The sequence below is a fragment of the Sorex fumeus genome, unplaced genomic scaffold (genome assembly GCF_029834395.1).
Source record: "Sorex fumeus unplaced genomic scaffold, SorFum_2.1 ptg000122l, whole genome shotgun sequence".
NCBI lineage: Eukaryota > Metazoa > Chordata > Mammalia > Eulipotyphla > Soricidae > Sorex > Sorex fumeus.
Window position 1 is genome coordinate 50416314 of NW_026606179.1, and position 14814 is coordinate 50431127.

The following is a 14814-nucleotide window of genomic DNA, read 5'->3' on the forward strand; positions in this document are numbered from 1 at the left end:
GTGCATCCGCCCTGGAGCGGCCCGAGCCTGCAGCGGGGGCGCCCGGGCCCGGCGGGGCCGTCGGGAGGCGGTGACCCCCCCCGCCCCGCCCCCCCGAGCGCGCGAGTCGCCGCGGCACCGCCCCGGAGTTTGCGTGCGTGCGGGAGGCCGCGCCCACCGTCCTGCGGGTGGGACTGGGCGTGGCCAGAGCCGGGGTCGGGCCGCCGCTGCCCGTCCGGCCCGGGGTGGGGGCGGGGGGGGCGCGGCCGAGGGGGCGGGGCGCCCCCTCTCTCCCGGCAGCCCGGGGGCCCGGCCCGCAGCGCACAGGAATGGCCCCGAGGCCGCCGGCGGTCGCGCCCCAGGTGAGCCGCGTCCCCCCCCCCACCCCGGGCGGGTCGGGAGCACTCGTGGGGAGCACTCGTTGTTCCCCGCCCCGCGCCGGTCCTCCGGGCCCGGCCAGATCCCGGCTAGCGGAGCTGCCCGGTGGGGGCACGCGGGGCAGCCGCGGGGGCCCGGGCGATGGGGCCCGGGGGAGGAGCGAGAGGGCGGGAAGTGTCAAGAGCGGGCCGTGCGGTTCCTGGAATTCCGTCCCTGGGGAGGGGAAGGAAGCGGGAGGGCGCGGGACCGAGCGGGACCGAGCCCAGGCTGCGGAGGAGGAAGTGAGAGGGGACCCGGGGCCAGGCGAGGAAGCCTCCTGCCAGATGTCTGCCCCCGCCGCAGAGGCTCCCGCTCAGCTCAGTCGGCTCCGGGAGGACGGAGTACGTGTCCCGACGCCCACCGAGTGCTCGTCCTAGCGGCACCCCCTGGGAGTTAGGGAACTTTGCTGCGTGGCGGGCACAGACCAGAGAGCAAAACGCTTCAGGGCCCGTTGAAAGAACAAAATGCGCTCCTGGCAGTACCAGCCCCGAAGGAGGGTTTGGGAGAGACTCACTGAGTAAAGAACTGATCTCCCCGGGGGCTGGAGCGATGATAGCATAGCGGGTAGGGCGTTTGCCATGCTCACAGCCCGACCGGGGTTCGGTTCCCAGCATCCCATATGGTCCCCTGAGCACCGCCAGGAGTGACTCCTGAGTGCAAAGCCAGCATCACCGGGTGTGTCCAAAAAAGAAGAAAAAAAAAAAAGGAACTGCCCCGGAGAGGGAGTGAAAGGGAAAGAGATGAGGGGCAGAGAGCAGGACACGAGGCAGGGCCTTTCCGCGGCCAGGGTGGGTGAGAGGTTCTCTCACCTTGGTTCTCACCGAGGTGCACACATCAGCTGACCTGGAGGAGGCGGAGGGAGGGATGCAGAATCTTTGGGCAAGGAGACCCGGCGTAGAGCACAAGCCTTGCACTTGGGGTCCTGGGTTTGGTTCCCCAGCACCACACACCATGATCTGTGCCCAGTCCCCCCTAGGGATGACCCTCCACCCGAGATGAAACCCCTCCAACAATAGTAAGAATTTTTTTTTCCTGGATAGGTAAAATAGATTTCGGTAAAAAATAATAGGACCAAAGAAATAGTGGAGCAGAAGGCATAGTGCCAGGACTCCGTCCCCTGAGCACCGCTGGCTGTGACCCCAAAGAAACAAAGCAAAACAAACACACGAAAAGATTACTTTTTTTTCTTTTAAGGAATACATGTGGGTGTTTTTGTTTGTTTTTAATCTTGGTGACCTTAGAACATACAGGAAAAAGAAAGATTGAGAGATGAGGCCCCTTCCCAGGCTGGGATCAGGCAAAGGGTAGGTGAGAAACAGCCGCCAGCAAGAGTTTTCTTCCCCTGTGCTCGCCCTGAGTCCTGAGCTGTTCGCCCACCCAGCTGATCCAGCTATTACTGATCTGCTGTCCTAGAGCTGCAAGTAGGGAGAAAAAGGCCGTAATGGAGCCAGTTACGTTCAGAGTGTTCTGATCGGGCAATTAACTCTGCTCTGGACTCATTAGATGCTGTTGTCTGGTCTTCAGCTTTGCAAGTTTTCTTAGTGACAGAGTTTCCTGAGTCCACCCTGAGAGGATTTCTCCTCCAGAGTTGGTGTATGTGAGCTGGAGGAAATCTCTTTGTATTGGCCACTAGGTTCTTGAACAAGTGTCCTTTCTTGGAAAAGGACATCTTGGAAGTGTGCCTTTCACCCTTGTCTTAAAACTCACTTCTGGCCAGAGAGATAGTATAGCGGGTAGTGCATGCATACGGCCAACCCAGATTCAATCCCCAGTACCCCATGTGGTCCCCAGAACCCCACCAGGAGTGAACCCCGAGTGCAAAGGTAGGAGTAAGCCCTGAGGCACCACTGGTTGTGGCCTCCCCAAAATAACAACAATGGAAACTCAAGTCTTCAGGTGATTGTGTGTTAGAGGTGGGAGAAGGGGACCCCTGGGAGGTTTGTGACTGGTCCGGGATATGCCGTTATCACAGGAGCTGAGATTGACCTTCTCGGTTTAGTGTTTGCTGTTTCTGGTTGCTTACTCTGGGCTGCACTGCTTGGTCACTGTCCTTTATTATTATTATTTTTTTTTTGCTTTTTGGGTCACACCTGACGATGCACAGGGGTTACTCCTGGCTCTGCACTCAGGAGTTACTCCTGGCGGTGCTCAAGGGACCATATGGGATGCTGGGAATCGAACCCGGGTTGGCTGCGTGCAAGGCTAACGCCCTACCCGCTGTGCTATCTCTCCAGCCCCAGTCACTGTCCTTTTTATGGCAGTATGAGGAAGGGGAATATTTATTTCTGGCTTTTTTGAGTCATACCTGGTGGTGGTCAGACTCTGTGCTCAGGGAAACGTCCTGGCAGTGCTCAGATGCACTGCCAGGAATCGAACCCCGCTCAGCTCTGTGCAAGGCAGACACACTCCCCACTGTTCTGTCTCTCCGGTCCCAGCTTTTGGTCAGTCCTTAAAGAGGAGGAGAGGTCTAGTTCCGTCTGGAAGAAGGCGAGCAGTGTGAGATGTTGTGGATCCTTCGATCACCGTCCACAGTGTGACCCAGAGTTGCTTAGACGCGACACAGCCGGCAGTGATGGCGCGAGCCCAGGACTTCTGCGTGTAACCTGTGCTCCATCCCCTGGGGGCACCCCCCGCCCCGGCAATCCTTCAGTCCTGTGAGCCCCCAGGATCCCTGGCTGCCCTTCCTGTGCCAGACTCATTCTGTCTCTGGTCATGGGAAGGCGCCTAACACAAGGTTGTTGTTGACGTTACAGGTACACAGTGAGCAAGTGCAGTGACATGTGTCCCAGGTTGAATGAGCCCTGGGAGGGCGGCTCAGGGGATGTGGGAGCACTCAGAGCTGCGACGGCCTGGCCAGACCTTGGGAGAGAATAGCGGGGAGCCCCCATGGCAGCTGCTTTGGCAGGAGAGGTTCCGGCGGCTCAGGGGGCTGCCACACTTCCTGGCTCGGGGCCGAAGCCAGAGCAGGACCGAGGAGGTCGGTGCGGGCAAGGTTGGGAAGGGCACCAAAGCACACATGAAGCCATCTCCTTTTTATTTATTTTTGGGGGAACACACCCAACGGTGCTCAGGGCGCCCTCCTGACTCTGCACTCAGGGTTCACTCCTGGTGGACTCGGGGGACCATATGGGGTGGTGGGGATTGAACCCGTTTGGTGACTTGCAAGGCGAGTGCCCTCGCTGCCCTGCTGTACTATCACTTGGACCCCAAGAAATTTTCTTAGTTTTTTTTCTTTTTTTTTTTTTTTGCTTTTTGGGTCACACCTGGCAATGCATAAGTGTTACTCCTGGCTCTGTACTCAGAAATTACTCCTGGCGGTGCTCAGGGGACCACATGGGATACTGGGAATTGAATCCGAGTTGACCATGTGCAAGACAAATGCCCGACACACTGTGCTATCGCTCCAGCCCCTCCTTAGTTTTTTAAACGTGAAAGAATTGATGAAATGTTTATAGGCCACCTACTCTTAAGTCTGCCCGGCCTGATTTAGCCAGTAGACTTGCTCTAAAGAAAACACACAGGACCAGAGAAAACGTACAACAGTTATAGCACTTGCCTTATAAGTGGCCTGCCCTGGGTTTGATCCCTGATACCTTGTACGGTCCCTCACACACCACCAGAAGTGACCCTGGAGTGCAGAGTGCTGAGTCTTAGGAGACCATATGGGATGCCAGGAATCGGCCCCAGGTTGGCTGCGTGCACGGCTAGCGCCCTGCCTGCTGTACTAGCTCTCCAGCACCCCCTCCCCAATAATGCTTTGTGTGAGCCCCTCCCTGTAGTACTGGAAGGCTCCAAAGTGTGTCAAGTCGTATCATGGGACACCTGTGTTGGGAATCGTGCTGGACCATTTGGGAAAGAGCCCTGGTCCCACGTGTTGGTACTTCCCCTTCTCTTTCCTCTGTCCACGTTCTTACTGGGATCACCAGGGGCCTTATACACATACACGTGAATGATGCACTTGTGCCGAGATGCAGGTTTGCAGGGGGGAAGGGAGGTGATCACACCCCCCCTCCCCACTTACAGTGCTGACCCTGCCCTCCTGTGGTGCTCATAGGGGCGTCACCCGCCTTTGCGTGCATTCTGACTGTGTTATCTTCACCGTAAGTTACTGTGGGTCTGTCATCGGAACCCCAGCGCCGTCGGGGCTGCACTCAGAACCTGGGCAGCAGCGGGCACTGAGGTCAGGGCCTTCTCCCTGCAGAAGTCCGTGACGTTCAACGATGTGGCCGTGGACTTTACCCAGGAGGAGTGGGACCACGTGGCCCCCGAGCAGAGGCGCCTGTACAGGGAAGTCATGCTGGAGAACTACAGCCACCTGGTTGCGCTTGGTAAGGACACGCCACGGCAAGGCTCGTGGCCGGGGCTCCTTCCTCTGCTGCTGGGGTCGTTGGAGGGGGCTGGGGTCAGAGCTCATTGTCTGTGGGACCCTTTAGGAAGGAGGCCTTCTGCAGACGGGCCGCTTGATTGCCTGCCTCCTTAGGTTGCCCCCTTTCTTCCCGTCAGCCTTCCCCAAGGGTCTAGAGCGCGTAGTGACTTGTCGGGAAGGTTCTTTGTCCTCTTAACAACCACATCTGGTGTGTTTGTCCCTGAGCAGGATACCAAGTTTCCAAGCCAGCCATCATCTACAGATTGGAGCAAGGAGAAGCGCCGTGGATGCCTGAGAAGGAAATCCAAAGATCTTTCTGTCCAGGTAAATATCTGAGTGAGCATCAGCCTCGGCGGGTTAGTGCAGGCAGCGGCCCACCAGAAGGGGGCGCTCGAGGGCGGCTGCCGAAATGCCTTCGGGTCTCCCTGGTGTAGCAGGATGCTCTTCCTGTTGGGGGATGGGGGGGAAGTCTCCTTTCTGAGATAGCCCCCCCCTTCCCTCACTTGGGTGCTGACTCTCCCTCTCAGGAACCCTCCCTCCACTTTGCTTTCTCTCTGTCCACCTTCCTTGGAGCAGGCGCCCTTTGTCTTTTGACTCGTCTGCTCATATCGCCTCTCTCTGGGCCGCCTCCTCTCACCCAGCCTGGAGCAAGTACCCACGGCCGAGTCTCCCTCCCCTCATCACTCGGGCTTTCCGGCTCTCTCCCCCCCACCCTCCTGCGTCCATCCTGGCCACGGCCCCTGTGATTTTCTGCCTCCTGACCGTCCCCTTCCCCTGGTCTCTGGTGTACCTCGCTGATAGCTGCTAGACTTTAAGATAAGACTTTGGCTTCTGCCCCTAAGGGAATCTGCCTGCCCTTCCCCGTAATGGGGCAGGTCTTTGTCCTTCTCTGGAGACTCAGAAATTGTCCTTTCTTCCACTCCGGTCACTCTTTCGCTTCTCACAGGCGCTCCATTCCCTACTCGACCCAGCCCTGACAGCCTGCTTTCATCTTGCTTGGGATACCTCACCTCTAAGTGAAATCACATCATTGACTTTTGTAGCCCACTTCTTTCACTCAGCATATTTTCAAGATTCATTCATGTTGTAGCATATATTGCTACTTAATTCTCTTTTATTGCTCATTAACATTGCATTTCATGGATATATTGTTCATCACTAGATGGGTCATAATGGAATTTTTTTTTCTTTTTTGCGGGGGAGGTGCACACCAGTAGTGCTCAGGGCTTATTGCTGGCTCTGCACTCACGGATCATTCCTAGCAGTGTTTGGGCGACGATATAGGCTGCCAGGATATAACCCAGGCCAGCCTCATGCAGGGCAAGTGCTTTACCTGCTGTGCCATCTCTCCAGCCCTCCAGAAGGGATTTTAGCGCTTTAGCTCATAAACCACCACAAACCTTTCTTGGTGTATTCACCAAGCGACTAAGGAATCCCAGGGCTCTCTCCCGCCTCCTGCATTCGGTGGTCTCGCATCATTTCCCCAGCCTGGAATCCGATGCCTTGGATGGACAAAAGAGGAAATGAGGGCCAGGATGGTTGGTGATCAGTTGCTATTTATTCCATCCTCCCCGCGCGCCTGTCCCAGTCTCACACTGCCCTTCATGCCTGGCTCCTCCAATCCCCCATGTTGTCTCCTTGCTCCCACTTGCTGCCCTTCGTCTCCTCTAGTCTCTCCCCAACTCCCAGCATTGTAGGTAGCACAATCCACATACCAAAGCCCTTCCTGATCGATGATCCTCCAATGATCCCTCTCAAGGGTAGAAATACCACCTAGGGTTTTTTTTTCCTTTCCTTAGTCCAAAACGTAGTTAATATCTTAATTCTACTACTTTTTTTCTTTTTTTTTTTCCTTTTTGGGTCACAATGGGCAATGCACAGGGGTTACTCTGGCGGTGCTCAGGGGACCATATGGGATGCTGGGAATCAAACCCAGGGCAGCCATGTGCAAGGCAAACGCCCTCCCCACTGTGTTATTGCTCCAGCCCCTTAATTCTACTTCTTAATATTAGTTATTTTGTATGGACACAGAGATTCATTAAGCTTGTAGGGTAATTCTCCTGGGGACATCTCGCTATAGATCTCAGACTACAGTGCTCAGGCCAGATTAATCTTTCCTAGCCCTAGCAGGGTCCTAATCCAGTTGTTGCTTTTTGGATCAGGACAAAATTTGGATCCATGACCATGCTCTTAACTTATAGTTAAGTATTACGGCATTTTGGCCAGGCCCATTTTGATGCCAGGGTAGCCCACAGCTTGCCCTGGGTCCATCCAGTCCCTAGTCAGGACCCTGTTTTGGGGATGCTAGGAAGTAAGGGCAACTGAGGCTTAAGTCAAGAGAACAGATGCCCAGGAGTGAATGTCATTCAGAGCCAGTTAATTCCCAAGTTACAAGAGCATAGCATTAAGTCTTTTGGTGTCTATACAAAAAGGACATTTACTTTGAATTAACTATTAATTAATAAAGGACTTAAGGGAAGAGAAAAGCAAGATTTACAAGTTAACAGAGTCTGACTAGGAAATAAAGGTTGGGGAAGCTGAGCACAAAGAAAGAGGTTACAAATAAACACAGGAATGGGAGCACTGTCATGGGTGCTCCTAAACTCCCTGTGGCAAGGCAGAAAGGCAGACCAGTGTTAGCCTATATTTTCGTTTTTCCCTTTTCCCAGGATGGGAAACAAACATTGTCCTTTCTACCACCCCTGATTTAAATGTCCTTCCTTTATTGTTTAATCTAATACTAGACTAAATAGATTAGAATGATTTGATGTTAGAAATTCTAATGTCATTCCAGTATTATTTTTTTGTTCCTGAGGTTGAATTTCTTTTCAGTGTTTTCTGTAAGTCGCTTACCTGTTCCCTCATCAGATAATGCGTGTCCAGAGCCATCTGTTCTGTAGATTCAAGGTCTTTCTAAGTCAAGAAGCCCAATTTAAACGGTTGCATTTATTTCTTCCTTCCCTGGCCACACATGACTATCATCTCTACTACACAAACTCAGATATAACGTGATCTGATGGGAGGGAGGGGGCGTTTGCTGTGTGTGTGCGTTAGCTGAAAAATGCTTGCATTATATCTGTCTGTGGGCTTGCAGGCCCCTGGACACAAGCCTGTGAGGGTTCCTGAGCCACGTGTTGAGCCTGTGTTGGGAGCATGGAGGGACGGTCAGAAGCTGATCGGGTCTGCTGGGAGGAACTCGTTAACTCATTCACTTCACTAAACGCTTCTTGACTGTCCCTCCGAGTTTTCGAAAAGGTGGAAGTATTCTCTGTTTCGAAGTGAGTCTTGGTCCAGAGTAAGGAATTTGGAGGTTTAAGCCCCTTCTTTCTGTTTTTTCCTCCTAACATTTTACTATGAAAAGTCTCACACACTTGAAACAAATGACACATCGAGCATCACCTCCTCACCATCAGATTCTCTCATTATTGACATTGATTTATTTGGAGTTGGAGCCAGTCTTGGCTGTGCTCAGGGCTTACTCCTGGCTCTGCACTCAGGGGTCTCTCCTGGCGGCGCTCAGGAGACTACATGTGATGCCGGGGATCAAAGCTGGTAGATTTGGTTCACCAAGTACAAGCCAAGCTCACTACCCACCATACTATCTATCTAGCTCCTGTCTTTAGCATTTTTGGGGGTGGGGGGTGGGTGACCACACCCGGCTGTGCTCAGGGTTTACTCCTGGCTCTGAGCTCGGGGATCAGGGACCATATGGGATGCCAGGGATTGAAAACAGGCCAGTCACGTTGCAAGGCAAGCAGTACCTCAGGTGCTGCACTATGGCTCTGGTCCCAGTAAACTGTCCTTTTGTTCTGCGTATGTCCTTTTCCTCTGGGTGGCCACACAGTAGTGCTTAGGGACTGCTCCCAGCTCTGTGCTGCGGGGAGGTGTTGAGGGGACTTCTTAATTTCTTTTTATTCGTTGTTTATATCATTTTGTAACTAACCACTTTGCTGTTTTCATTGTTTCCAATAGCTTTTTAATGGAGTCTCTTAGGGTTTTCTAGGTATTATATCAACAATTGTAATAGTTCTCACATTTATTCCAAGATCTTTTTTTTTTTTTTTTTTGGCTCACACCCGTCAATGCACAGGGCTTACTTCTGACTGCACTCAGGAGTTACTCCTGGCGGTGCTCAGGGGACCATATGGGATGCTGGGAATTGAACCCAGGTCGGCCATGTGCAAGGCAAACGCCCTACCCGCTGTTGCAAACGCTCCAGCTCCTCAATTTCTTTTATTCTTGTTATCTAATTGCTCTTGCATGGGCCAGAAAGATACTATAGCAGGGAAGGAGCTTGCCTTGCAGTCTACCCAGATTCTATTCCAGATATTACATATGTCCCCCTGAGCTCTGCCAGCAGTGATCCCTAAGTACTGCCAGGGGTGGCCCAAAATTTAGGGTTTTTCTCTCTTTTTTTTTTCTTTTTGGGTCACAGCCAGCAATGCTCAGGAATTACTCCTGGTGATGCTTGGGGGACCATATGGATGCTGGGAATCGAATGCTGGTCGGCTGCATGCAAGGCAGATGCCCTACCCACTATACTATCGCTTCAGCCCTGTGGCCCAAAATTTAAAGAAAAAAGCAAAAAAACAAAAGGGGCTGAAGAGATAGTAAAGTGGGTAAGGCACTTGCCTTGCAAGCAGCCAGCCAAGGTTTAATCCCTGGCATCTCCTATGATCTCTGAGTTCCACCAGGAGTAATTCCTGAGTGCAGAGCTGGGTGAGGCCCAAAAGTATTTTTTTAATTTAATCAAAGTAATAATTGTTCTTTCTAAAACCTTTAATATAAGTTTTAATACATGTTATAGTGAACAGTCTTCTCTTGTTCCTGATTTTAAAGAAAAAGTTTTGACTTTTCTCAACTAGTATAATATTCATTGTGTTTATAGTGTTTGACCTTCTATCGTGTTAAGATATGTTCCTTCTGGGGGCTGGAGCGATAGCACATCGGGTAGGGTGTTTGCCTTGCACGCGGCCGACATGGCCAACCCAAGTTCGATTCCTTCACCTCTCCCGGAGAGCCCGGCAAGCTACCGAGAGTATCTTGCCCGCACAGCAAAGCCTGGCAAGCTACCCGTGATGTATTCAATATGCTAGACACAGTAACAACAAGTCTCACAATGTTACTGGGCCCGCTCAAGCAAATCCATGAACAATGGGAGGACAGTGCTACAACTCTTGAGAGAAATTACTCTAACTTTCTTGTCTTGTGATGTCCCTGTCTGATCTTGACACAAGAATAATGTTGACTTTATAAAAATGTTGGCCTTGTACAATGTATGTGGGGTACGTTTGATTCTTCATATAGCAGCTCAGGGGCCATAGAGATCGTATAGTTATAGGGTGCTTCCCTTGCACGCGGCCAACTAGGGTTCGAGTCCCAGTATCCCATATGGTTTCCTGAGCAAGTACTTCCAGGAGTGATCCCTGAGTTCAGAGACAGGAGTAATACCTGAGTACTTTGTGGTATGCCCCAAAAACCAGGAAGAAAAAAAAAAGAAACCAGTTCATATCAAAAATTGTACTCTCTTATATACCACCCTAATGGTTTTGACAAAGGTTTATCCGTCCAATCCAAACCTCTGTTGATATAGAATATTTTCATCACCCTCCAGAAAATTCCTTAACATTTTTTTTTTAGTGAAACAAATAGATTTTATTTGGAGGATTTTTAGGTATGGAGGGAGAGAGAGTGAGAGAATAACGTACTCAAGAGGGAACACGGGCTTCTCCAAGGGCGGAGAGAGCCCCTACACACATCCTAGCATTAGACACGAAAGCATGAAAGTACACATCTCAAGAGGGGAGATGCGGGTGACACATGTGCTCGGGCACCACATATGCTCGGCCACGTGGGTGCAAGCACACATGGGCTCGGGCAGCATATGCGCCTTAACATGTTTTTAAAGGTTGCAATTCTTTTAACCTAGAAATTAATTCTCTGCAATTCTGGTTAGACGGGTGTTGAAAGATCAATTTAATAGCAGGTTGAATCCCTTTTGGTCCCATTAGGGGTGATTAGTGTGACCCAATAGACTCAAAATAGACTTAAGTCTATTTATGCTCAAATAGACTTAAAACCCACTCCCAGTTGTAAGGGCAAGCATGATATGCCTCCTGAAATACTACTTTTTCTCAGCTTCTGAAGGATCATCCTGCATCTTCAAGCTCATTAGAGAACTGCTTTAGGGGCTGGAGCGATAGCACAGCAGGTAGGGCATTTGCCTTGCACGTGACCAACCTGGGTTCAATTCCCAGCATCCCATATGGTCCCTTGGGCACTGCCAGGAGTAATTCCTGAGTGCATGAACCAGGAGTAATCCCTGTGCATCGCAGGGTATGAACCAAAAACCCAAAAAAAAAAAATTGCTTTAGTTAAATTGTTGGTTGCGGAATTTGCTCTCTAGGATTTAGAACTTTGGAGCCTCAGACATGTCTTTTAAGAAATACAAATGAATTCTACTCAGAAATCTGGTGGCTTGTGAGTCACAGGAAACCGGAGAGCAGGCAAGATTCCATGTGGCACTCCGGTCCTGCTCCATTCGTATTTCCACCCCATACCTCATCCTTGCTCCCAGCCCTCCTACCTGGGCTTCCTCCTCCTGCACTTCACCAAAGCCTGTGGATCCTCACTCTGCACTACCCTGGCTCTTCACTTCCTTTCCTTCACTTTCGATCTTTTCTTCAAGCTCTACCACCAGTTCAAAGCAGAATCCTGTATAGTTTTTGTCTTTATCATTCCTTCCTTCAGCTCTAGCAATTTGTTTCAATAAGAGTGAATAGCGGAGTTTTGTACTTTGGATTTCTTTCAGACCGGAAGGCCAGACCCGAAGCCAAATCCTCAGATCAGCAGCAGAGCATATTTGGGATATCCTGTAGTGCAGGCGAGCCGGTGGAGAGAAATGCTTGGACCGTTCCTAGCCAGTTAGAGAGGCGCCCGGAAAGCTGGAACTGGTGTCTGGGGCCAGTTGCATCCACCCGGAAGATCATCACTCCAGAGGGAAATCTGGAACACGGTGAAAACGGTGAAAACTCGACATCGAACACCCCTTCCGAGTCTGCTGAGCGTGGAACACTTGGCAACAGCCTGGCCCATCACTCAGACCCGCCCAACCCGGATAACAGCCTTGCCAAGAAGAAACCTTACAAGTGTAACAAGTGCAGGAAAGCCTTCATTCACCGGTCCTCGCTCACCAAGCACGAGAAGACTCACAAGGGAGAGGAAGCCCTCTCCCACGGGGCGGACCAGGGGCTTTATCCCGGCAAGAAGCACCACGAGTGCACGGACTGCGGGAAGACCTTCCTGTGGAAGACCCAGCTCACCGAGCACCAGCGGATCCACACCGGGGAGAAGCCCTTCGAGTGCGCCGTGTGCGGGAAGGCCTTCCGCCACAGCTCGTCGCTGGGCCAGCACGAGAACGCGCACACGGGCGAGAAGCCGTACCGCTGCAGCCTGTGCGGGAAGGCGTTCCAGCGCAGCTCGTCGCTGGTGCAGCACCAGCGCATCCACACGGGCGAGAAGCCCTACCGCTGCAACCTGTGCGGCAGGTCCTTCCGGCACGGCACGTCGCTCACGCAGCACGAGGTCACGCACAGCGGCGAGAAGCCCTTCGAGTGCAAGGAGTGCGGCAAGGCCTTCAGCCGCTGCTCCTCGCTCGTGCAGCACGAGCGCACGCACACCGGGGAGAAGCCGTTCGAGTGCAGCATCTGCGGCCGGGCCTTCGGCCAGAGCCCGTCGCTCTACAAGCACATGCGGATCCACAAGCGAGGCAAGCCGTACCAGAGCCTGGGCTTCGGCCTGGACCTGAGGCACGACCCGTCCCCGGTGCAAGACGGAGGCCCCGGCACCGACTGCACCAAAGCCAGCGGCGACCGCGGGGACGACGCCAGCCCCGCCACCGACGCGCCCGCCCCCCCGAACGGCCTGCCCGGGCCGGGCCCTCCGGACGGCGAGCCCCCCGCGTGCAGCCAGCCCCCCGCGGCCCACCCTGGGGAGAAGCCGTACCAGTGCAACGTGTGCGGCAAAGCTTTCAAACGCAGCACGAGCTTCATCGAGCACCACCGCATCCACACCGGGGAGAAGCCCTACGAGTGCAACGAGTGCGGGGAGGCCTTCAGCCGGCGCTCGTCGCTCACGCAGCACGAGCGGACGCACACGGGCGAGAAGCCCTACGAGTGCATCGACTGCGGCAAGGCCTTCAGCCAGAGCTCGTCCCTCATCCAGCACGAGCGGACGCACACCGGCGAGAAGCCCTACGAGTGCGGCCAGTGCGGCCGCGCCTTCCGCAAGAAGACCAACCTGCACGACCACCAGCGCATCCACACCGGCGAGAAGCCCTACGCCTGCAAGGAGTGCGGGAAGAACTTCAGCCGCAGCTCGGCCCTGACGAAGCACCAGAGAATTCATGCCCGGAACAAACCCTAGGGACCTGGAAGTGAGCGAGCGTCTTCTGAGCGGAGCGAGCGCTTAAGGTGCATGTGAGTGTGTGTGTGTGTGTGTGTGTGTGTGTTGTATGAGGAGGGATCTCTGCTGGTTGAGGCAGTGTGGGCTTTTAAAAGTGAATGCCACATTCGCCAATCTGATTATAGACTTTTATAAAGATTATTAAAGAATTACAGACGTTGTGTATAACCAGCTGGAAATGGTATGCCTATATATTAAACTTTATAAATCTTCTAAGTTGTGTGTGTGTGTGTGTGTGTGTGTAGGAAATCACCTACTCTGAAAAGTTGGACGTGTGACTCTGTTTACAGCCTTTTTTTCAAAACAAAACCTACAGTAATGACCAAATCTCATTTTGAAAGTTGCTTGACAATTGCATTCACCTGCAACTCTTAGATCAAACTGACCTTGGAACCATCTCCACCTCCTGGAATTCACTCAAGGAATGAGAGCAGCTGGTCCCACCACTTCATTGTACAGATGAAGAAACTCAAAGCCAAAGATGTGAAGTGGTTTGCACCGAGCGATGCAGCTTCGAATGACAAAACTGGGGGACAGTGCAGGTTCCTGTACTCTCGGCTTTGTGATGCTCTTAAATAAATTATATAAACTAAACTATGTGCAGGCACTTAATGAATGCTGCTGAGAACTTTGGGGAGTTTGTGAAAACATCAGAGGCAGCAAAGCGTATGCAAATTTCTCACAAATTCATTTCAAACAACTGTGTCGGAAACTCATAAACCAAAATGTTCACAGAAACTATAAATGACTGAACTGGTAAGGTTTTTTACTCTTACTAAGCAGTCTGATTATACTTTGAGTTGACATATACCAATTCCCTTAGAAATACTAAATCCTCTCTTTGTGCTTTTTTATGATACTCCCAGGAAAAAGCACTGACCCAATCTTCTTGTATTTTATCAATGGGAAAATAGCACAAGACTAAGAGGGGAAAAAATCCTGAAATTAATTTTACTGCAAAGAGTTTTAAATTGAATCACTGCCAATAAATTAGTATTGAGACCCAGCATGCAGAGGCTCATTCTCTGTACCGAGAAAACACTTCCCTGTGAAAGATTAATATAAGGTTTATGTTCTTTTCCATCAGTAAAAACTGTTAAACCCAAGTATTCTACTCCAACCCATAATGCCCCCAAATACCTCTGATGAGTGTTACCAAAAAAATTTCCGGAATTGGGGCTGGAGCAATAGCACAGCAGGTAGGGCGTTTGCCTTGCACGCGGCCAACCCGGGTTCGATTCCCAGCATCCCGTATGGTCCCCTGAGCACCACCAGGGGTAACTCCTGAGTGCAGAGCCAGGAGTAACCCCTGTGCATCCCCAGATGTGACCCAAAAAACAAACAAAAAATTCCGGAATCTTTGTTGGTTCTATTGACCCCTACAATGCAGGTAAGTTTGAAATCAACTCCGGCTATTGACCTTTCTCATCTCTCCAGTAGGCTCCCCAAATGTCACAATATTGTGGTAAAATATGCTGTGCTGAAGAATCTTGGGAAGTGGAGAGGGGTAATGCCGATGGTGAGGCTTCCTGCAGACTTCTTGGCTTACCAGATAGCAGAATGCATCGTCCCTGTCTCATTCGAGACAA

At 51.9% G+C, this 14814-nt stretch overlaps 1 protein-coding gene across 1 annotated transcript; it reads left to right on the forward strand.

Annotated features, from left to right (window-relative positions):
- Positions 1 to 210: 210 nt before the first annotated feature.
- Positions 211 to 14069, forward strand: ZFP90 (ZFP90 zinc finger protein). The gene is made up of 4 exons (XM_056136248.1): positions 211 to 341; positions 4598 to 4724; positions 4991 to 5086; positions 11574 to 14069. Exons 1-4 carry the CDS (start codon positions 309 to 311, stop codon positions 13184 to 13186), a joined length of 1869 nt encoding a protein of 622 aa, XP_055992223.1. The 5' UTR covers positions 211 to 308; the 3' UTR covers positions 13187 to 14069.
- Positions 14070 to 14814: the final 745 nt, after the last annotated feature.